Genomic DNA, 22268 nt, shown 5'->3' on the forward strand with positions numbered 1-22268 from the left:
CAGAGGGGAGGCAGCAAATGACAGTTGGCCCTTGAACAACACGGGTCTGAACAGTGTGGGTTCACTTACATGCAGGTGTTTTTCAATAAATATATTGGAAAATTCTTTGGAGATGTGTGACAATTCAAAAAAACTTGCAGATGAACCTTAGGATTTTCTTAATAACATGTTCTTTTCTCTGGCTTACTTTATTGTAAGACTACAGTATATAATACAGAATATGTGTTAATTGGTGTTTACGTTACTGGTAAAGCGCCTGGTCAACAACCCGCTGGCAGTAGTTGTGTGTTTGGGGAGTCAAAAGTTCCCCAAACTTTTGTGGATTTTTGGCTGCAGTCTCTGCGTGGTTCAAGGGCCCCTGTAGAAGGAGGGCAGAGGGCAGTTAAGACCCATGTAGAAGTGAGGCCAACAGGGAGCAAGCAGGCAGAGGAACCTCAGAAGCAGACATGGAACCTGGCTCTCCAGTTACAGCACAGACAGACCTTCCCCTTAGTGACTGTGAGTCATCCAGCAAAGGTCAACGCGCACGTGGCCCTCTTGTGTCTAAAAGCAGGGGTGTGGTCTCAGGGGTGAGGAGGGGCTACTCCTCAGCCACGACGGTCAGCAGCTGTTGCGACAGAAACCAAGCTTTGGCTTCCGGAGGAGCTGGGCTGAGTTGCCTGGGAAGTTTGACACATGCAGAATCCCAACAGTGAGGGATGAGCCGCGTCTTCGAGTGCACAGACAGATGTGTCCGCACGCGAGGGGGCATTCGCTGCGGAGGCATTGGCGCACGCCTGCGGCACGCCAGGCCGGGGGGAGAGATCGGGGAAGCTCTCTCATTCATCCTCTCCTGCCACAAACGCACCCGAGGGTGCAGTCACATCCTGGAGGGGCTGCTCCCGCCAAGCCCAAGACGAAGCAGAAGATGATGTTTTTGCTCTTACATGCAAGGCTTCATGGCGCGTGGTAGACACAGGGGGTCTGTGGCTAGGCCCATAATTGCTAGTCCAAGTGTCATACATTTTTAATACTTTTCTGTGAAGATCTAAATTACATTTAGTAGCAGACACAACTATTACATGTGCAGCCTAAGGAGGTTTCCCCTGGGTGTGCACAGTGTCCATCTACCCAGAGAAACTTCCGCAGCTGGGAAGCCTCCCTCTGTCCCTTCCCAGTGACTAACCCCTCACCCCAAGCAGGCGCTATTCTGGCCTCTATCACCATAGATTCGTCTTGTCTGCTTTCGAGGCTTCCTTAAATTGAGTCACCTAGGATGTCGCCTTTTGCGTGTGCTTCTTGGGCTCAGCATAAGATGTCTGTGAGATTCGTCCCAGCTGTTGCTAGTCAGCAGCTCCTTTATCGTTGCTGAGGATTCCATGGAGTGAAAATACTGCCACCTCTTCTCCCATTCTACTGTTGATTTGGGTTGTTCCTGGTTTTTTGGGCCTTATGACTCATAAATGTTCCTGTACGTATCTTTGGATGGATACAGCCACCCTTTCTTCTGGGTAAATATCCAGGAGAGGAATTCCTGGGTGATGGATGTGCGTATGTTTTGCTTCAGTAGATTTTGCCACCCAGTTTTCCCAAATGGTCGCACTGAATGTCCCCTAGCACAGTCTGAGAGTTCCCGTGGCCCCACATCCTTAGTAGCATTTGGTAGCGATTCTTACTGTGGTTTTAATCTGTGTTTCCCTGATGACTAATGATGATATACATCTTTCATGTTTTATCAGCCATTCGCATATCTTCTTGTGAAGTGTCTGTTATGGTCTTTAGCCATTTTAAATAGTATTGTCTTTCCTTTTCTCATAAATTTGTAGTAGTTCTTTATAATCTGGAACCCTGTGGTGGGTATACACTATTTTATTCCAGTCTGAGTTTTCCATTTTTGCTCTCAGAAGCTCTTAGTCGTAATGAAGTTTGGGTTATCCATCATTTTTAAAGTATTACTTTTTGTGTCTAGTTTAAGAAATCTTTTTCTCACTCAAGGTCATGAAAATATTCTCCAATGTTTGCTTTTAGAAGCTTTCTTTTTATGTTGTTCACATTTAGGATACATTCCATCTGAAAGAATGTTTAGTATGGTGTGTGGCGGGGGTCAGGGTTCGCTTTTCCCTCCTGGTCACTTGTCCCGATATGGCGATGAAGAAGCCCCCTGCCCCCCCGTCCCCGCACTGGACTGCGGTCACTGGACTGCGGTGGGGCCTTTATCACCAGCAGGCGTCCATAGGTATCTGGGCTGGATGTATATATGCTCGTTGTTGATGGACATTCCCAAATCGCTCTCTGGAACGGTTGTACCAATTTCTGCTCCCACCAGCAGCGTATGAGCGTGTCGGTTTGTACTCACCCTTTTGCACGCTCAGAACTAGCAACCCTGAAAAGCGTGCCATTTGGATGGACGTCAAAATCACCTCAGTGTTACTTTTGTTTGCATTTTCCTGCGGGAGATGACCATCTCTTCCAATCCATTGGCCGTTCTCATTTTTTCTGTGAATTTTTGTTCTTTTGTCCTTTTTTCCCCCCCACACAGTGGGTTTTTTATTTTTCTTACTGAGTTATAGGAGATTTTTGACGTGCTCTAGAGCATTATCTTTTATCTGTTTCATATGTTGTAGACACTTTGCCATTGTTTTTGTAGATAAAGCTTTATCGGAACGCAGCCCTGCCCGCTGTCCCTGTTTCCCGGGTTCCGGGGGCGGAGCCACGTGGCTGGCGCAGTGACCACACGGACTGCAGAAAACTGTTTTCTGTCTGGCCCTTTACAGCAAAGCTTTGCCTGCCCTTTGTTTCAGTTGCTGCTTGTCCTTTTATTTTGTGTGCTATGGTTTCTCTCATAGAGATTTTACATTTGTATGTGGTCCCTATTGCCGTTTTCCTTTGTAGAATGTGGGTTTTGTGTGTCTTATCCAGGAAGGCCTTACCTATCTTTTTTTTTTTTAAATTAAATGTATTGAGGTGATACTGGTCAGTGGGGCCATATCGGTTTCAAGTGTACATTCCTATGGTACACGATCTGGGTATTGCACTGTGTGCTCACGCCCAAAGTCAAATTATCATCCGTTACCATATATGTGGCCCCTGTACCCTTTACTGCCCCTCTCCCCTTCCGTCTGTGGTAGCCACCATCCTGTCATATGTGAGTTTTAGTTTTACATCCCACATATAAATGAAATCCTGTGGTTCTTAGCTTGGCCTTATCTATCTTGTTAACAAAAATATTCCATTTTTTTTATAATATTTGTGTGATTAGGTTTGTTGCATTTGTGCTTTCTAATCCACTGGAAGTTTGTTTTATTAAATTTTATAATATATTTTACTTAATCCAATATATCCAAAATATTGTTTTCAATATGCAATCAATATAAACGATTAATAATGAGAAATTGGCATTCTTTTTTTCTTTTGACACCAAGTCTTCAGGAAGCTGATTTGTGTTTATGGTGTGAGGTAGGGAATCTATCTTAATTATTTTCCAAATGGAGAGCAGTTGTTCTAACACCATTGATTGTCTAGTCCTTCCATTCCCCACGGATCTGAAAGGTGTCTCTATACTCTATTAGGTTCTTTTATACATGGGTTTGTCCCTGTGTACTGTAATGGTCCATGAATCTCCCTGTCCTGGTTACAATATCGCTGTATTAATAACCATAGTTGTAGAGTATTCTGCTGTCTTGTAGGGCTGGACTCCACTCATATTTCTTGTTTCCAAAAATTGCCTTGCCTGTGCCCTCATCCAGATAAACCTAGAACCATCTGGCCAGTTTCCACAGACGAAATCCTGTTGAGGTTTTGACTGGGATTCCAGTGAATCATAGATTAACCGCTCAGGAGGGCAGGATAAGGATTGTTCTCTCTGTCTTACAGAGGAGGAAATCGAGGTCTGGAGAGGAGAAGCGACCCGTTCAAGGTCCCAGAGATGGGAGGGTGGGTCAGGAAGATTCAGCATCTGATTATTGAGTGCCTACTCTGCACCATCCACACAGCGTGGGGACTCGGGATGCTGAGACCCAGTTCTTGTCCTGAAAAAGCCCAGCCTCCTGGTGGAGTTCCGTGCATATACCCCAGGAGCGATGGTGGAGGCGTGGGCCGGACACAGGCTGGCCATGGAGGCCCAGGGTCAGCTCTGCTTGATCCTGGGGAGGCTCCCTCAGGGAAGTCTCTGGGGTGGGGCAACCCTCGAACTGACCACAGTGGTTCAGGGAAACTTTTGTCACCATGGCAGAGGTGGGGAAAGGTGTGCCAGGTGGAGGGAACATGTGCAAAGGCCTGGAGGCAATGGCAGTGACCCCTCCCCTCCTCCTCTTTTACACGCCATCATCTGTGGACAGACAAGGGGATGTGGCCCTGCCCCCCTACTACCAGCCGGAGGAAGATGACGAGATGCCCTTCATCTGCTCCCTTTCGGGGGACAATGGCATCATGGGCTGCCACGAGATCCCTCCGCTCAAGGAGCAGGGCCGGGAGTGCTGCCTGTCCAAGGACGACGTCTATGACTTCGGGGCAGGGCGCCAGGACCTCAACGCCAGTGGGCTCTGTGTCAACTGGAACCGCTACTACAACGTGTGCCGCACAGGCAGCGCCAACCCCCACAAGGGCGCCATCAACTTCGACAACATTGGCTATGCCTGGATCGTTATCTTCCAGGTGAGGCTGCTGAGGCTGCACATCTGCCGGGCTGCCAGGGCCCTGTGCAAGGCACTCGCCACCTGTTTCATGGAAATCTGCCCAACCTGCTTGCACAATAGCCATTACCGTCACATCCACATTACTGTCAGCGCCACTGAGGTTCAAAGAAAGGGCTGTAGGACCTTGGGTGTATTGCTCAGTGTCCCTGCATCTCAGTTTTCACATCTCTAAAGTGGATAACAGTCCCTCCGCCTTGAGTAGCCGAGAAGAATGAGCCAGATGGTGTGAACAGAGCAGCCAGCCCAGGGAGCCGTGAGCACTCGGGAAGGGCGACCTCCCTGCTGTCGGAGGGAAGAGGGGCAGGAGCAGAGGGCAGTGGCGAGAGGCCTCTGGCAGGGGGGCCTTCCTGGGGCGGCTGCTCTGCTCACTCTGCTCTGGGGAGCAGCAGGGCCACAGGAGCCAGGGCGTGTGGGCGCGATGCAACCCCGGCCCGGCAGCTGCCTTCCGGGACGCTCCTGCTGGACGGGGTGGGCAGGCCGCCCGGGGGCTCCTGCCTTGTGCGTTTGCCAGGAGCGAACAAGACGGCAGTGCTGGGGAGGATCCTGTGTTCGTCTTGCCCAAAGCTGTTCCGCCTCCCTCTCTGGTAAGGAGTGTGTGGGGACAGAGGCACCCCAGCTTCGTCACTGCTACACTCCCAGGCTCGGCCGAGCTGCCCCCAGCCCTGCTGGGCGGGCTCCATTAGCCCCACACACTGGGGAGAAGAAGCTGAGGTTTAGAGAGTGTCCCCCAGAGCGCAGGGACCCCTATTTCCAGCATCCCCCCGACTTGGTGTGGTGGACTGGAAAGGGGGCGGGCTCTGGGGCCACAGGGACCAGGTTGAGTCTCTGTTCCACTCCTTGGCTGTGTGCCCTTGGGCAGGTGCCCTGCCCTCTCTGAACCTCGCTTGGTTTCCTCACCTGTAGAACAAAGATGAAGACGGCTCTCCTTTGTGGGAGGGGGTATGTGTAAAGCACCCTGGCACACAGTAGGGCCCTGTCGCTGCCTCAGCTGCCTGCGTTTCCTGAGGCTCAGCCTGGCTCAGGCTCCCTCTTCCCGTCTGCCCTGTCTCGGCTGCAGGTGATCACTCTGGAAGGCTGGGTGGAGATCATGTACTACGTGATGGATGCTCACTCCTTCTACAACTTCATCTATTTTATCCTGCTTATCATAGTAAGTGTCAGAGAAGCTGGGCTCGCCGTGCAAGCTCAAGGACTCATGGGCAGGGGACGGCATTGGGGGTCTTTGGGAGTCCCCGGGGAACTCCTCCGAGCCAGAAGAGCCGGGTGGGAGAGAGCAGGAGGGGCAATTTTTAAAATGCAGCTCAGCAGTGGGTGATTGAAAGGACGCGTCAGCGCGGTGGCTGGACGCATCCATCACTCCCGATTGTCTTCATTTCTCATTTCTGGCATTTGCGTCCACCCGCGGCCCCTGCTCCTGCTTTTCTGCCTCATGGTTCCTGAGATACATGCTTTTCATTGACCTGAGCCCGGTGCAACCCCTGGACAGAAGCTTCTCCAGGGCTCTGGCCTACCCCTCTTTTCCCAGGGTGGGAAGATGAGATGCCCTGAAATGGAGGCCCGGGCTGCTTCCCAAGCAGGGTTTGGAGAGGGGACCGAGGCTGTTGTGACCTGGTAGAGCTCTCTGAAACCCTGGGAGGGACCGCGCCTCTCAGGCAGCCCTTCCTTGTGGGGTGACCTGGAGCTGGAGGTGGGGCTCTACCTGCTGCACAGAGCAGGGCCCCCTTGTGGCCAGCCCCTCCTGCCCTCCCCCGCACAGTCCCCTAGAGCAAGCTAATCCGCGTGTCTGTCAAGCCTGACTGCAGCCGAAGCCTCAGTTCCCACACAGTCCCCCAATGTCACGGTGAGTCACTCCTGGGAGAGTTGCTGCCGGCTCCCTGCCGCTGTGAGCTGGCTTCTCTGGCTTCCCGGTGCTGGGAGAGGGCACAGCTGGCCCTCGGGAGCAGCGCCCCATCTTGGGCTGGAGGGACCTTGCCCTCGGGGACCAGGGCAAACTGACCAATGAGCCGCTTGCTCTTGCTTTTGCTCCGATGTCTTCCTGGGGAGACGGGAGCCTTGGACGCATAGGAGGCTCCCAGGGTAAAAGGAGGTAGACGCAGGCTTTGTTTAGTGTTGCCGCTCATCCACTGGTTGGCTCAGCCACTCCTCAGCGCATTTAGGGACGCCTGCAGCACCCCAGGTCCTGGGCAGAGTGCTTGGGGCTGAGCACTGAGTCGGAGGGGCCCTGCTCTGGAGGAGCGCACAGTCTTGGGGAGAAGATGGGCTATAGCAGACATCGACCAGACAGCATCTTAGGAGCCATGATAGAGGGACACCCAGGGAGGCCTCTAACCCAGCTCAGAGGAGGGGTGGGGGCAGAGGGGGCTTCCTGAAGGAGGTGACACCAGAACTGACCCTCAAAGGTGCGGGGGCGGGTGTCGGGGGAGAGGGTGTGACAGCCAGAGGAAGAGCCTTCTGGGCCGGGGGAGTTCCCAGAGACCCTGCAGCGGCAGAATCCTCCAGCAGGGGGCACAGAGGGCCCTAGGGTGGCTAGAGAAGTCTATCCCTCCGGAGCCAGGCTGGAGAGCACTCTGGCTGCTCCCCCTGCTGGAGCCAGGGCCTGATCCTAGGGTCGGTAACTGCCCGCGTGACCTGACCCGCTGCAGGCCCGCAGGCCCCCGGGGGCTCCCGAGCGCATGGCGAGCCGGGAGCAGTGGCAGTCCAGACAGGGCCTGAGAGACTCTGCTGTCGTTTACCCCATCAACCCAGGCCATGCGCTGTCACCTGCTTGTTCCTTGGGTGGGGAGCAGGCGCCCCAGAGCGGTCAGCTGCCTGGCCGGGGACAGTCTGCCAGGGAGGCGGCTCCTTGTGCCCTCTGGACCGCCACTTCCCCGTCTGCAAGATGGAAGGCCCAGGCAAGGCCCGCTTAGAACTTCTCCAAGCACAGGGCGCCCTGGGGACCTGGGGCAGCAGCGGCAGAGGCGGGCCGGGTGGAGGGCTGGCAGGTGTGAGCTACGCCAGGGCAGGATCCGTCCCCCTCACACAGGCCTGGGATAGGGCGGGTCTCCAGGAAACGCTTGGGAAAGAAATGACCGAGACAGTGAATGAGTGGGGCATGCTCTTACCTGGAAATTTCCCCAGAGGCCTCTGGGCCTGGCCACCCCCAGCTCACAACCCCAGAACCTCAGGTCCCGGCCATGCTGTAGGGGAGAGTGGGGAAGGGCTGCAGCCTGCAGGAGCCTCCTGGTGGGCAGCCTGGAAGAGGAGGAAAAGCCACCCACCCCTCCCTCACCGGCAGGGTCTGAGCCCATTCAAAGGCTTAGCAAATGCCAGGGGAGGGCTCGCACCCTGGAACCCAGAGCAGGAGGGGCCCCTGCAGCTGAGTCCTGGGGCTTGAGGCAGCAGGACTCCAGCAGTAACTGGGTGGCTTCTCCCACCACCCCATCCAAGTCCGGGTAGAGCCACACAAGCAAACCCGTCTCAGGGATGCCTCTCTGTTCTCGTGTGGACGCCCAGCTCGGGCCAAAGGCGAGGTCAGAGCCAGAGCAGGGCTGAGTGGGGCGGGGCCTGGGCCGCCTGAGAGGGGCTGTGCCTGTCTTCCTGGCCTCCCTGCGGATGTCCCGGCAGGAGGGCAGCTGCAGCCAGAGCCTAGAGGGGCCTCTGGGGGCGGGTTTGGGAGCAGCCTCCGGGGGGCCTGGGGAGCTGCCTGGGCCACTGCCGCCTGCGGTCCTGAGCTCCCCTTGGAGCGGGGCCTCAGCGCTCTTTCCCTGCCCCCACCTGTGCTGTGCCCCTCCGTCTCTCTGGGCCCTCCACCCTCCTTTCCTCCTCCGTCTCCCTGTGTCTGCCTGCCCTGCCCCCCGCCCTGTCACTCTGCATCTCCCGCACCCCCTGTTCCTGTCCTCTCTGAGCCTGTCTCACTCTCTCTCTCTGTGTCTCTCCTTGTTCTCATGTCTCTGTGCACCTGGCTGTCTCTGGTTGTCTGCCTCCCGCTCTGTCCTTTCCCTGTCTTGTCTCGCCTCTGTCCCTGCCCCTCCTCCTGTCTTCCTGCCTCTTATTCCTCCGCTTTTCACCCGGCCCTGTCACTCCGTCTCCGTCTCTGTGTCCCTGTCTCTTTCTCCCTCTCGCCCCACCCCCACCCCTCTGTCCTCTCTGTTCCTCTCCTCTCCTCCCGTTGGTCACAGGTGGGCTCCTTCTTCATGATCAACCTGTGCCTCGTTGTCATAGCGACCCAGTTCTCGGAGACCAAGCAGCGGGAGCACCGGCTGATGCTGGAGCAGCGGCAGCGCTACCTGTCCTCCAGCACGGTGGCCAGCTACGCCGAGCCCGGCGACTGCTATGAGGAGATCTTCCAGTACGTCTGCCACATCCTGCGCAAGGCCAAGCGCCGTGCCCTGGGCCTCTACCAGGCCCTGCAGAGCCGGCGCCAGGCCCTGGGCCCGGGGGTGCCCACCTCCGCCAAGCCCGAGCCCCACGCCAAGGAGCCCAGGCACTTCAGTAAGTGGCCTTGCCTCCCGTGGCCTCCAGGCTGCCCCATGTGGGCCTCGTGGGCCCCCAGCTGGGGAATCCCAAATGGCGGTGTTTGCAGGGGCGCCTCCCTGTCTCCCCAGCATCAGCAGAGCCGGGCAGCCTGGCAGGCTGAGCACCCAGGTCTACCTTGAGGGCTCCAGCCCGCACCCTTTGTTCCCTCCCCGCTCCCCGACCACCTGCCAGTACCTGGCCTGGGCTGGCCCTGGGCTCAGGGGACCCAGCTCGGGCCCTGGAGGAATTCCCTCCCCACCTGGTATGGGCAGGGGGCCTCAGGCCCCGCCCCTGCGAGCCACACTCGAAAGGCAGGAACAGTTGTCTGTCCTCAGCCTGCTGAAACTCTAAAATCTGCCCCCACTGCAGTCAGCCTCCCCCGCACATCACCACGTGCTTGCTAGCCCATGTGAGCAGTGACGCCTGGCCCCCTGGAATAAAGGGGGCGGCTACCCTGCAAAGGCACGGCATGCTGGGGACACTGGTGCCTCTCTGACCTCCTGCCTCTCGTCCCTTTCTTTGCTTACTCGACTCTCACTGGTTCTTTCTGGTAGTTAGCGCTTTAGGCTCAGAAAGGGCTCTCGGTCCAAACAGACCTGAGAAGGGGCGGAGTGAGCGGTATTGTCCCCAGAGAGGATAAAGGGAGTCACTTGAGGTTATACAGTGTATCAAGGACAGAAACTCATTGTAAGGGATGTCAGAGTATTGGCTCAGTGGAGCCACCTCCAGGGGGGAATGAGCCCCAGGACGAGGCAAATGTGCCACAGTAAGGACCCCCCAGGCCCAGTCCTGCCCTACTTGGTGCCAAGAAGGAAGTCAGCAGGTGGCAGGACCGTGCCCCGGGGCAGGTACAGGGGTGTGACCTGGGACAGCCCTGGGCCCTCTGCAGGCCTCAGGGTCCCCCGAAGGGTGCGGACAAGGCCGCGAGCCGCGGGGGTCGGCCGCGCCCAGGCCCTGCCCCTGCAGCTCTTGTGCTCTGGGATCCGAGGCTCCCAGAGGCAGGCGGAGAATGCGTGCTTGACGCTGCCAGCGGCCGCCTGCGTCCAGGCGTGGTCGTGGGGGAGGCTCGAGGTGCCGCGTGGGCTGACCCAGCTCTCGGAGGAGGAACTGGGACAGGGGCACGGCCGGCACCTGGGGTTCCTGGGTGACGCAGGGAGGGGTGTTCACTGCACTGCTCAGGTTACCCTGTCCCGGGCGCCTGCAGAGGGAAGCCCCAGGGGAGCTTCTGGAGGGAGGTGTTACTCTCCGCCCCGGGCCTGTGTACCAGGGAGCCTGGCCCGGGGTACCGAGTTGGGGGCGGGGGGTTTGGGGGAGGAGGAGGAGGGGCTTTGTCCTGTCCCCCAGCTGAGGTGGGACAGCTCCGGGGATGAACAAGTCAGAGGCCCTATCCAGGGCGTCAGGGGCTGTTTGGAGGCAAGTGTGGAAATGAAGGAGGCATTATGTGTTTTTCTTTCCCTTTAACAAAGTTATTTTTGCTTACACAAGCAAAGCATATTTATTCTAGGAAAATATAGACAAACATAAAGAAGAAACCAACCCACACAGAGAGAGTCTCTCTGACTCCTTTTGAAATGGATTGCAGGTCACGTAGCTCAGGCCCAAGCCTGGCCCAGGCTTCTCACACCCTCCCTAGGCAGCCAAGCCCCCGGCAGCCCCCCGGGGGCCTGTCCCGCCTCCTTCCCCTGCCGCCAGCCTGGCTCTCTCAGCTGGTGCCACGGAGGTCCCGGGCCTGCTGGGGAGGGCCTGCTTCCTGCCGGGCTCCTGCCTCCTCCCCTCCCTGGGACACAGACCCCATGTGCAGGAGGGAGAACTGAGGAACATCAAGGCCACCTTGGCTTCCTCTGAGGGGCGTCCACCCTCCACACTGGCCTGGCGCTTTGAGAAGCTCTTCAGCTATTTCCCAAACTCCGTGATGTTAGAAATCAGGGTGCTGGGAGGGGCTGGGGTTTGGGACGGGTCTGTTCAGTGACTAGCCCAGGGCCACAGGCCAGGAAGCGATGAAGGAGCAGTTACCTTGTATGTGTGTCCCAGACACTGTTTTAGGCACACCATGCATATTAACCAGTGGGAAGCCCCACAGCCCTGCATGGTGGGCGCTCCTGGTCCACACCTTTGCACCGAGGCCAACAAAGCCCAGAAGGTGAAGTCCTTTCCTCAGGAACCACAGGCCTCTCGGCCTCCGGGTGGGGCTGGCACGGTCCAGGCAGACCCCGCGGGTGACGGGCCTGCAGCCCACACGCGGCTCTGTCCCAGGCTTAGGCCAGGGCCCGGTGGTGACGGGTGCCGCCGCCTCTGAGACCCATCATGCGCCCTCTGCTTGCCTTTCAGAGCTGTGCCCGAGACACAGCCCGCTGGACCCGACGCCCCACACGCTGGTGCAGCCTGTCTCTGCCATGCTGGCCTCCGACCCCACCAGCTGCCCCCGCTGCCAGCACGAGCTGGGCCGGCGGCCCTCGGGCCTGGGCAGCACCGACTCGGGCCAGGAGGGCGCAGACTCGCGAGGCTCTGGTGGCGGAGAGGACGAGGCCGATGGGGACGGGGCCCGGAGCAGCGAGGAGGGGGCCTCCTCGGAGCTGGGGAAGGAGGACGAGGAGGACCGGGCGGATGGAGCGGCCCGGCTGTGCGGGGACGTGTGGCGGGAGACGCGAGCCAAGCTGCGAGGCATCGTGGACAGCAAGTACTTCAACCGGGGCATCATGATGGCTATCCTGGTCAACACCGTCAGCATGGGCATCGAGCACCACGAGCAGGCCAGTGGGGCTGGGCGCCAGGCCGGGCAGGGCAGGCGGGGAGGGCCGGGGCACCCCAGCCAGCCCCAGCCAGCCCGGGTGTGTCTGTCTCCCCTGCCCGCCAGGGCTGGATTCAGTTCCCCCGGTGGCTTTAGTGTCCAGCCCAGGGCCAAGCACGGAGGAGGGAGGAGCTTAGGTGCCTGCTGTGTGGGCGAATGAGTGGTGAGTTCAGGGGGCTGGGGCTGGCCGGGGGGCACGCAACGGAGGGAGAGCCAGGGAGGTCCAGGTCCTTGCGTCCTGAGCAGCTCGGCATGGACCCAGGGCTCCCCCAGCGCATCCCCTCTCAGCCCCTGCTCAATCTAACTTCCACTCATTGCTTCTCCACGTGGGCCCTCCTGTCTGTCCTCCCCAGGACGGCGGGAGTGACATGTCCAGAGGCTGGGCTGTCCCCTGCCCACAACACACCTTCAGCGAACAGAGTGCCCTCGTGCGCCGGTCCGCGGCGGCTCACTCATCCCGCCCTCCCCACGGCCCCTCGGCATGAGGGCGGCCCTGTGGTCCGTCGCCCTCCTTGGCCAACCCTGTGGGTTCCTCTGTCCTTAGCTCCAGTGCGGGGGGTGCGGGGGGTGTTGCCTGAGTGGAATAGTGTATCCCAGGCCCCTTAGGCACCGGGGGGCAGCTGGGGGTTCAGAAAAGGGGTCGTCCCCGAGGAAATAGCCCCTGGGAGAGAGGATGGCTTCCAGGAGGTGACAGGAACCTAGGGCGGTTTTGTACAAGAAGGGAGGAGACTATGTGTAGGGACACAAGATGGAACACCGGGGGGGGGGGTTAGCCCAGAGGTCCCCAGTCCATAGGTCACACCCAGGTGACAGCCTGGATGACACTTCCACCCTGGCTCCATTTGGAGAAACACCATTTTCTGGCTCCCAGTGTCCCCCAGCCAGTAGGTGACCCCAGCTGGGAGGGCACTCCACTTGGCAGCTGGTGACCCTGAGGCGCAAGGCGGGGCGAGCGCTGGCCCAGGCCCCACTGCAGGGCTGAGGGTTCGGAGGCCCCTTTGCCTCCCTGCCGCCCTCGCTCTGCAGAGCCCGCCGCCCGCTGCGCCCTGCGGTGGGCCACGCTCTCATTTCCCTCTTCATTAGTTCGCCAAGCGCAGGCCCAATTCAATTTACTTAAATGCGGCTCCTGGGGCTGCCGTGACACTCTGTTCAGAGCTGCTGGTTTACCAGCCATTCTGGCTTAATTAAAAAGGTCTCTGGGGAGGGCTGGGGAAGGCGCTCTGCACGGTGAAGCTGGCGAGACAGGCAGCCCAGACCCCTCGCTGGGGGCCAGCCTCACGGCCTGTGCCTGCCCCAGGCCAGCAGGAGGCCAGCGTTCCTGGGAAAGGCCCCACGGGGAACCGGTGCCGCGAGGGTGCTGGCTCCAGTGGGGCAGCACCAAGGGCGCCTGTCGCAGTCTGGCTATGCCAGAGCCTGGGCGCTGTCCCTGCCAGTGGCTTGCTGGAGCCAGCCTGCAAGAGCAGTTTTCCAACACGGAGGGATTTTGCAAGGACATTGCTAAACACAGCTGCTAGCTTGAAATTGGCCACAGTGGAAGTATTTACACCATGGAAATTGGCATATGCTACAAATTAGGGCTATTCTTCAGAGGCCTGTTTGCCATTGTACTGCTGGTCCATGTCTTCTCAGCTGTCCCCTTCAAGGCAACACAGCAGCTGGGCAGCTGTGTCCTCTGGGCCCAGCCTCTCCCTCTGCTTATTGGCCCCAGCCTCAGGCCAGGCCATGGTCCCTGCCCAAGCTGGCACAGGGTCTCCCTGCCTGGCCCGTCCCCCTTTACTCCTTCTGCCATATCTTGCCCAGGCAAGCTTTCTAGCCTTGAATATGGTGGAGCCTCTTCTCTTTGGCACTGCGGGCACCCCCAGGGCACCCCCCACCCCTGCCACTGGGCTGGGATAGGAGAGGCTGTTCTTACTGGCTGGTTTCCTGCCCCTTCATAGGGTCCGCCTCAGTCTCTTTATCTACGAAGCAGGTGTCCCAGCTTTGTGCCCTTTCCCTCAGAGGGATCGGCTCCCATTAACCGAGCACCTACTAACCGCTGGGCCACAAGCCTACGCAGGTTACTGAGTCCTCACAACCTCCTCATAGACTGACAAGGAAGGTGAAATGCATTTAGAAGCCTAGCACATAGTAAGTGGTCACAAGTTAGGAATTATTTGAATCTTTTCATGGAGCCTTATACCACCAGTTTTGGGTGAGTTTACCAATCTGCTGTCTGGAGTCTCAAAGGATTAATTAAAGAAAAAGTGAGAGGGAGAGAGAATTTAAAAAATGCTCTTTTTAAAGCAGCTCTGAGTGGCAGCCATGTTCAGCAGAGCTCTGTGGGGGGCCTGCTTGGGGGCTGCTGGTATTTGTGCTCCATCTCCCTGACTCCTAGACGTGGCTCCATGGGAAACGATCCGCCCTGCCTTTAGTTCGAGCTGCCCTGAGTGGCCCCCGCAGAGAGGGGGCTCAGGGCCTCCCGGGGCAGGAGGAGAAGCAGGCGAGAGCACCTGCAGGGATGGCGACTTTGAGGGGAGGAGCCCTGGGGGCCCCGCCTCTCACGCCCGCTCTGCCAGCAGGGAGCTTGCTGTGGCCACTATGGTGGCAGGTCGCGGGGCGGGTGGGGGACCGAGCCTGGGCACTACTTCCTTCCTCCTCCGGTGAAGCGGGGGCCACCCCTGCCGCTCTGGTCACGATGCTCAAATGAGAGACCTCACAGGTGCCCATGGCCTTTAGGTGGCCACTGCTGCCGAAATCCCAAAGGAGTGCCACCAGGTTCCTCGTGGCCACGGATGCTGCTCCTTTCAGGGACTGACCTGGGAGAGTGACAGGTTAAAGGGAGTGTCAGCCAGGCAGGGGCCTGCTTGTGACCCACTAGGTGGTCAGAAGGTGCTGACATCTGTCCCTAAGCCCTGCCGTCCTGGGAGGGGACTGGGCCCAGAACCGTCTGTAACTGAGGCTGCGTGACAAGCCGGTGGCAGAGGTCAGCTCGGGCACCAGACCAGTCGTCATCACCTGCAGTCCTGTTTCGTCACATCTCTTCCCCAGGCGGTCCTCATGGCAGCCCTGGGGAGTAGGCTGAGTGGGTGTCTTAACCCCCCTGGGCAGCTGGGGAAACTGAGGCTCAGAGAGGTGGAATGGCTTGCCCCAGGTGGCAGGGGGAGTGGCAGTTAGAGCTGGTCTCTGAGGTTCCACAAAGCGGACAGGAGGTGCGACGGGGGCTGGGAGCAATGTCTGCCTCCACTTCTCTCCCAACGGCCACCTGCCTAGGCCAGTGACCCCTCCTGAGCTGGGCAAGACTGTCCTGGAGCTGGAGGGTGGTCTCCAAGATGGACAGCAAAAAACAGAGTGGGACTGACTGGGCCGCAGGGCAGGGGTACAGGGAGCCTCCTGGGGCAGGGTGCGCCAGGCTGGGGCACATGAGCTGGCCCCAGCTCCCAGGGGGCCGCATTCGAGGTCTCCAGACCAGTGGATGGGTCACAGCAGGCTTTATTCTCTCTCCAGCAGCCCCCAAGTCACTGCCGACCCAGGCCTGGGTGACCCTGGGAAGGTGAGGCTGGGGTGGCCTGGTTCCAGCTCTGGGGCAGCTTGGGGGAGAGAGATACCAACATGTGCTGCAGTCAGGGAAGACTTCCTGGAGTCAGCGGTACTGGAGGTGGAGCCTGAAGGAGACTAGATTTCATCAGTGAGACAGAGGAGGGACAGGAGCAGGATCCAGGAGCATAGACACCCGCCTGAAGGACCCTGAGCCCTCAGGGCAAGGCAGATGGCCCAGGAGGCTGGGGAGCCGTCCATCCATGATGGGTCTTGAGCCTGGCTTTGTCCTTTGGGCAGTAGGGAGCTGTGGAAGGCTTGTAAGCAGGGCCGTGACATGTCTGTGCTGTACCGGACCCTCAAGTCAGGAAAGCGGGGCAGGTGCAGGTGCCTGGGCCACAGGGAGGGGGCCTGGGTTTGAGATCTGACCCCACCACGAGCTGGTGTGGCCCTGGGCCTCAAGCTTCCTGTCTGCAAAATGGGGCTACCATAGGGTGACGTGTGAGGCTTAGGTAGAGTAGTTCATGGAAAGTGTTTAGCACCGCCTGGCACGAGGGAGGTGTTAACACCAGCTGCTGTTGTTAACATGGGGATGGCGCTGGGCTTGAGGGCTCCTGGGGGCAGTCTAGGCTTTTGCCCAGCTGGTCTTTTACCTGCCCCTGCAGCCCCCTGGGACTGGGGCCTAGGCCCTCCCAGGTCTGGCGTCAGCAGGGAGGAGGGGCAGGCCCTGGCCCCGCCCCCTCCTGCTGCCTCTGGACCCACCTCCAGGTTGCAGCCTCTCCTTATCTGCCCTCCAACTTCTTGCCTCTGCTTGGTTTTTCTGCCCTTTGGCATCTCCTCCTTCACTCCGTGGGTCTTTGCTGTTTCCGGCCCCTTCTACACAACCTCTGTCGGTCTGCCTGCCCAACCTGCTCTTTCTCTTCCTGGCTCTGACTGTGACTCCCACTGTGTCATGATTTTGGTCCGCTGTGTTTTGATCTATGTTTTTCTCAGTCTTGTCTCTGCTCACTTGGCCTTGCTTCTCACTCTGTGTGTCTGTATTTGTCTGTCTGTCTCTCTCTGCCCGTCTTTCTCAGGGCTGCCCCTCTTTCTCTCCACATGCCCCTCTCCCTCCTTGGCCTTACTCAGTGTCTATATTTGTCTGTCTGTCTCTCCCACTCACTGTCTCCCTCCCAGAAAAATGCTCGCAGGAGTGATGGATGATCCATTAGAAAAAGATTAACAGGTGTGCCCTTGCCTAGAGAGGCAGCCGTTTCGAGGGAGGAGGGACATGAGTGGGTGACCTTTCCAGGGACCACGGCGGGCGTGTGCCGCGTGTGTGGCTCAGAGCGGGGTGATCCGCGCATGTGGACTGTCAGCGCCCACAGTTTTCATCTCCCGGATGCTGAGTGTTGTTTGGCCAGCGGGGAAACCGGTGGCTCCGAATAGCATCTGGGCTGTGACTCAGCCCCGGATGCCGGGCCCCCGCCCCGCCCCACTGAGGGACCCTCTCAGGGTCCTGTTCCGCTTCTGGGACCCCTTTGTGAGACGAATATAATCATCGATGGGAATGGGGCTTTCTCCTTTCATCTGGACTAGAGATAAACTGGCAAGTTTTATTAAATTTCCCAGGCACCAGGCGAGAAGCAGGTGGTTGGTTTTTTTCTTCTGCTTTTAACCCAAATGGAATCAAAGTCAGGCCCCTGAGGTGCCCAGTCCCAGGAAGAGGGGCAGGGCGGGGCTGGGGGTGGGCAGTGCTGATGGCTGGCCACTGTCCCCTCCGGCCCTCACTCTGGCTGGGCCTTTACCCTGGTCTCCTTCTCTCAGCTTTGAGGTCCCTGCTGAGATGTCACTTCCTCCAGGAAGCTGCTCCTGATTCCACTGGTCCCCAAAACACACTCAACTTTCCTGTTCTTAGCACCTCCCGACGGGCTTGTTGGTTAACCTGTGTGTTAACAGACTTTGCCACCAGAGCCCGCACTTCCCGAGGGCAGGAAGGATGTCCTGACTCACACCGGCCCCCTGGGTAGCGCCGGCCAGCTCGCAGTGGGGGCCCAGTGCTCGCACTGGTGAGCGAGTGGGGGAGGGATGGGGGAGCTCTGGTGGGGTCTCAGTGTGTGTCACAGGCGAGCAGTTTGGAGTCTGACCTGGCGCCGTGCTTGGCTCTGCCACCTCCTTGCTTGGGGGGCCCCACACAAGTGTGTTCACTTTGCTGAGCCTCCGTCTCCTCATCTGTGCGCCGGAGGCATCTGCCGTGGCCTCCCAGGTTGTCTGCAGCTCAGCAGGGGACTGGGTGGCATGCTCAGCATGGCGTGTGGTCGGGCCTGTCAGATGGCTCTTCCCTTGTCTGTGATTCCGGTGGGAGCAGCCTGGTTCCACAGGGGGCAGAAACCAGGCAGTCCCCAGCGCCGGAGGGACGCTGGTGGGGAGAGTGGGGTGGAGCCGCGAACAGCGCCTAGCAGAGAGCTCGGAGCGAATCCCTCTCGTCCCACTCCCTCCTCGTTTCATGGATGAGGAGGCTGAGGCCAAGGAGGGGTGGGGTGGGCCTGGGACCCTGCCCCCCAGTAGTGGCCCAGTAGTGTAGCCCGTTTCGTATACTGCGGTTGCTCAGATGGTCCCATTGGCGCGGTGTCACCTGTTGCTAAAAACCAGGAGGTAAACAGCTCTGGGGACAGAGGGTGGGTCTGTAGCCACTGGGAGCCAGGCTCCTTCTGACCAGCTTGGTGGCTTTAACTGTTAACTTCCCTGGGACCCACTGTCCTACTATGGGAAGTGGGTGACGTGAGCCCCACTGAGTAGGGTGCTTGCGTTAGTGAAGAGCCACGTGGTACACAGTAGGTGCATGGTCTCCATCGTCCCTTCACAGGGCGTAGTGGTCTCCAGACTCTGCAGTCCTGAAAAAGTGGCCCTTGCTGGGGCGGTGAGCGAGGGGGAGGCTGGGCAGCCAGATCTGCACAGGAAGGGGTGGAGGGTGAGGGCCAGGCTGCTGGTTTGAATCCTGGCTCTGCCCCTCACTCATTCTGCCCCTCACTCATTCTGCCACCTGAGGCAGCAGACTGGCCTTCTCTGAACCTGCTTCCTCATTGGCAAAATGGGCCGCCTTTCCATTTTCTGCTCCGCCTCCTGTGACCTCAGACCAGCTTCTGAGCCCCAGTTTCTTTATCTGTAAAATGGGTATCCTAATATCTCCCTGGCTGTGCAACAGCACCAGTTCCAAATTAGTGGACGGACCCAGGGCCGCAGAATGGCCAGGTCCTCAAGGCCATGCTGTAAAGGGTGGATGGAGCGCCAGTGAGGACACTGAGCTGCCCGGCCACGCAGCCAGGGTGGCAGAGCCACGCCTCACCACCTCCCTGGGGGGGTCCTAGAGCCGATGGGCTTCCATAGGGGAGGCTGCTTTCTGCCTGACTGGGCTCCTGTCGCCACCCCAATGCCCCACAGCCCGAGGAGCTGACCAACGTCCTGGAGATCTGCAACGTGGTCTTCACCAGCATGTTTGCCCTGGAGATGCTCCTGAAGCTGGCCGCCTTCGGGCTCTTCGACTACCTGCGCAACCCCTACAACATCTTCGACAGCATCATCGTCATCATCAGGTGCCCCTGCCCCCCATCCCCCACCCCCAGGCCATGGGCCAGAGGCAGAGCCGGGGACGGGGGCGCTGACCCAGCCTGTACGTGAAGTACGTAAGATCAAAGGAAGCCAGTTACACAGAAATACAGTTAACAAAAATATTCAAAAATTTGTGATTTAGCCATATACGTGCTTCCGGGTGAACGCATTAAATAGCAAGATCTAGCAGCGGGTCTGTGACTCCTGTCACCCCGAGGGGATGAGCATAAACTATATTTGAAAATATCTATGTCAACTATCGTATATAAAACCGGTGATTTCCATTAGCCATGAGATCATAAGAACTGTTAATTCTCTGTGGTTTGTTGTTTCCATTCATAATCAAAAGAATGTTAAATTTCCAAAAAAGCTCTGTGACCTCTGTGAACCTTCTGAATTCTGCCCATAGACATCCTGGGGGAGGGATCCATGAACTCCACGTTAAGAGCTCCTGCCTCAGGGCGCCCCAGAGCAGCAGTGACCTGTGAAACAGATTATTGGTTGGGTGGATGGATGGATGGACAGATGGATGGAACTCTTATCTCCTCTGCCCTGCTCTCCTCCTGCCCTTGCCCCCGCCCCCGCCCCGTGAAGCATCTGGGAGATCGTGGGGCAGGCGGATGGTGGGCTGTCGGTGCTGCGCACCTTCCGGCTGCTGCGGGTGCTGAAGCTGGTGCGCTTCATGCCTGCGCTGCGGCGCCAGCTCGTGGTGCTCATGAAGACCATGGACAACGTGGCCACCTTCTGCATGCTGCTCATGCTCTTCATCTTCATCTTCAGGTGAGCCCTGCCCGCGCTGGGACCACACCTGATGGGGCTGTAGGTAGGGGCATGGCTGGTTGGGTTCTCCGGGCCACCCCTTGGACGTGGCTGGTTGGGTTCTCCGGGCCACCCCTTGGACGTGGGTGTGAATCCTGCCGCCACTGTTTAATCCCCTGTGGCTCTGGGTGAGTGCTTTCCCTTTGAGTGGCAGGGTTCTCTTCTGTAAAAGGGGACCAACACCGTATCCACCTTACTGGGTAGTTTTGACAAGGACCCAAGGCGAGTGGGTGAGAGCTTGGTGTTTGTGAGTCCCTGGAGCCACCTCTGTCCCTCCCCAGCATTCTTGGGATGCACATCTTTGGCTGCAAATTCAGCCTCCGAACGGACACGGGAGACACAGTCCCAGACAGGAAGAACTTCGATTCCCTGCTGTGGGCCATTGTCACGGTGTTCCAGGTGAGCATGTGTCCGCACGTGACAGGGCAAGGAGTTCACCCGGGATCGCTTTTGCTGGTGCTCCCAGCCTCGGCGACTCCACAGAGCGCGGTCTGACAGGGAGGCCCCTCAACTCCGGCTCAGTGAGCAGGTGTGGGGCGTGTGACCAGGCCAGCGCAGGACGGGTCCCGGGAGCTGGACTGCCCGCCCGGTGCCCATCGCTGGCCCATCCGCTCCCACCCTGAGACTTCGGGCACCTTAGGGGTCTTCTCTGAGACTGCTCCCTCCCCCCGGCCTGGTGGAATGAGGGTGCATAGAGGGCGGGGCAGCAGGAGCAAGGGGAGGAGGAAGCGTGGGTCTGTGCTGGGGATGCAGGTTGGTCGCAGGAGCAGGGTAGAGGATGGGGCTGTGCAGCTAGGAGAGAGCAGTGCTCAGTGGGGAGTGAATGTCAGGGCAGGGGCTTGCGACACAGGCTTGAAGGTGTGGGCAAGCAGGGGGCAGCAGGCAGAGCAGCGTGTGCATGTGTGCGCGCATGTGCGCAAGAGACTGAGCCGGGTGGGCACACCCCCAGCTAGAGCCACGGTGCTCGAGGTCCTGGGGCGCGCCTGAGCACCTGCGAGGGGATGCCGCTGTAGGCGTGCGTGGCTGCCGTGTGCTGTAGCTGGGCTGCCCGGAGGGCTCCCTCTGCCCTCGGGCTGTGGTGGGGCCGGGGGTGGGGGGCGACGGGGGGTGCTCTTGTACTGAGCCAGGCGCTCCTCCCTCACAGATTCTCACCCAGGAGGACTGGAACGTCGTCCTCTACAATGGCATGGCCTCTACCTCGCCCTGGGCCTCCCTCTACTTCGTTGCCCTCATGACCTTCGGCAACTACGTGCTCTTCAACTTGCTGGTGGCCATCCTGGTGGAAGGCTTCCAGGCGGAGGTGACTGTGGCCCCGGTGGAGGAAGCAACCCCATGGGGCCTGCACGAGACTGGGTGAGGGGAGGGGGTCTTGATGGGGGAGGGCTGCAATTCAAACGTCTAGCAGGCGAGTCTCCAGAGGAAGGGGTTGCCAATGAAGTAGTGAGCTTCCCAGCACAGGAAGTGCGCACATGGGGCCAGCAGCTGGGATCCCTGCCTCTCCCCAAGGGGCGTAAGGCTAGGCCCTTCCATCTGTGAGGTTCTAAAGTCCCCAGAACCTGGGAGTGTGGGCCCTGCTTCCTCCATTCTCTGAGGCTTTGGGGAACTTGCAGTCGAGCAGACGTGGGTTTGTGGTCTAGGTCCTCATTGGCTTCTCACTCCCCTTTCCCGAGCCTCGGTTTCTGCATTTTAAAATGGGGGTGAAAACATCCATTGAAAAGTTCACGAGGGAGGGAAGGGCTGAACTGACTTGTGTTCCAATGTGAGGGATGGTCTCCCAGGGCGACGCCAATCGCTCCTACTCAGACGAGGACCAGAGTTTATCCAACATGGAGGAGTTTGACAAGCTCCCGGAGGGCCTGGACAGCGGCGGAGGTAAACGGACCCCGACCTGTCACCGGAGGGGCCGGGCCCCTTCCGCAGAGAGCCGGGGGGCGAAGGGCACAGCCTCTGGTTTTCCCTCAAGCCCAGGCTGTGTGACTGCTAATGCCTGGGGTTTGTTGTTTACGTTCCTAATTGGAAGATATGCTACATCTCCAAAAGTCAGCGACCTTCATGACCTTCCTGAATTGTAGATACAGGTGTAGGTGCAGCCCACCCTCACGCCTCCACACAGTGTGGCCTGTTGGGAAGAGCCTTGGGCTCAGGATGCCTGCGTTTGGGTCCTGGTGGGCACCCAGGGCAGCTTGGAGCCAATGCCCCCAACCCACGCTGTGTCCTTGGTAACTGGGTTGGGGGTCTCTGCCTTGCCTCCCACACACAGTGGCCATGGGAGGCAGGTTCTCATACTGGGTGAAGCTTGGTGGCAGCCATGAGTACAGAAGGCAAGGGAGTTGCTTTCTCAAAATCAGAGCCGAGAGCCCTGCAGGCAGGGCAGAGGGGAGGCACGGGTGATG

At 58.8% G+C, this 22268-nt stretch overlaps 1 protein-coding gene across 1 annotated transcript in view; it reads left to right on the forward strand.

Moving 5' to 3' along the window:
* CACNA1I (calcium voltage-gated channel subunit alpha1 I) overlaps window positions 1-22268 on the forward strand; it is a 91141-nt gene that overhangs the window by 45801 nt on the left and 23072 nt on the right. The window contains exons 6-14 of the mRNA XM_054582545.1: window positions 4317-4632; window positions 5731-5823; window positions 8831-9143; window positions 11496-11917; window positions 18889-19040; window positions 19651-19836; window positions 20157-20274; window positions 21020-21175; window positions 21654-21747. Coding sequence (XP_054438520.1) covers window positions 4317-4632; window positions 5731-5823; window positions 8831-9143; window positions 11496-11917; window positions 18889-19040; window positions 19651-19836; window positions 20157-20274; window positions 21020-21175; window positions 21654-21747 — 1850 coding nt within the window. The remainder of the gene's footprint in view (window positions 1-4316; window positions 4633-5730; window positions 5824-8830; window positions 9144-11495; window positions 11918-18888; window positions 19041-19650; window positions 19837-20156; window positions 20275-21019; window positions 21176-21653; window positions 21748-22268) is intronic.

This window comes from Pteronotus mesoamericanus, unplaced genomic scaffold, assembly GCF_021234165.1.
Source record: "Pteronotus mesoamericanus isolate MK-2021 breed Mesoamerican mustached bat unplaced genomic scaffold, CSHL_Meso_final contig_702, whole genome shotgun sequence".
Lineage (NCBI taxonomy): Eukaryota > Metazoa > Chordata > Mammalia > Chiroptera > Mormoopidae > Pteronotus > Pteronotus mesoamericanus.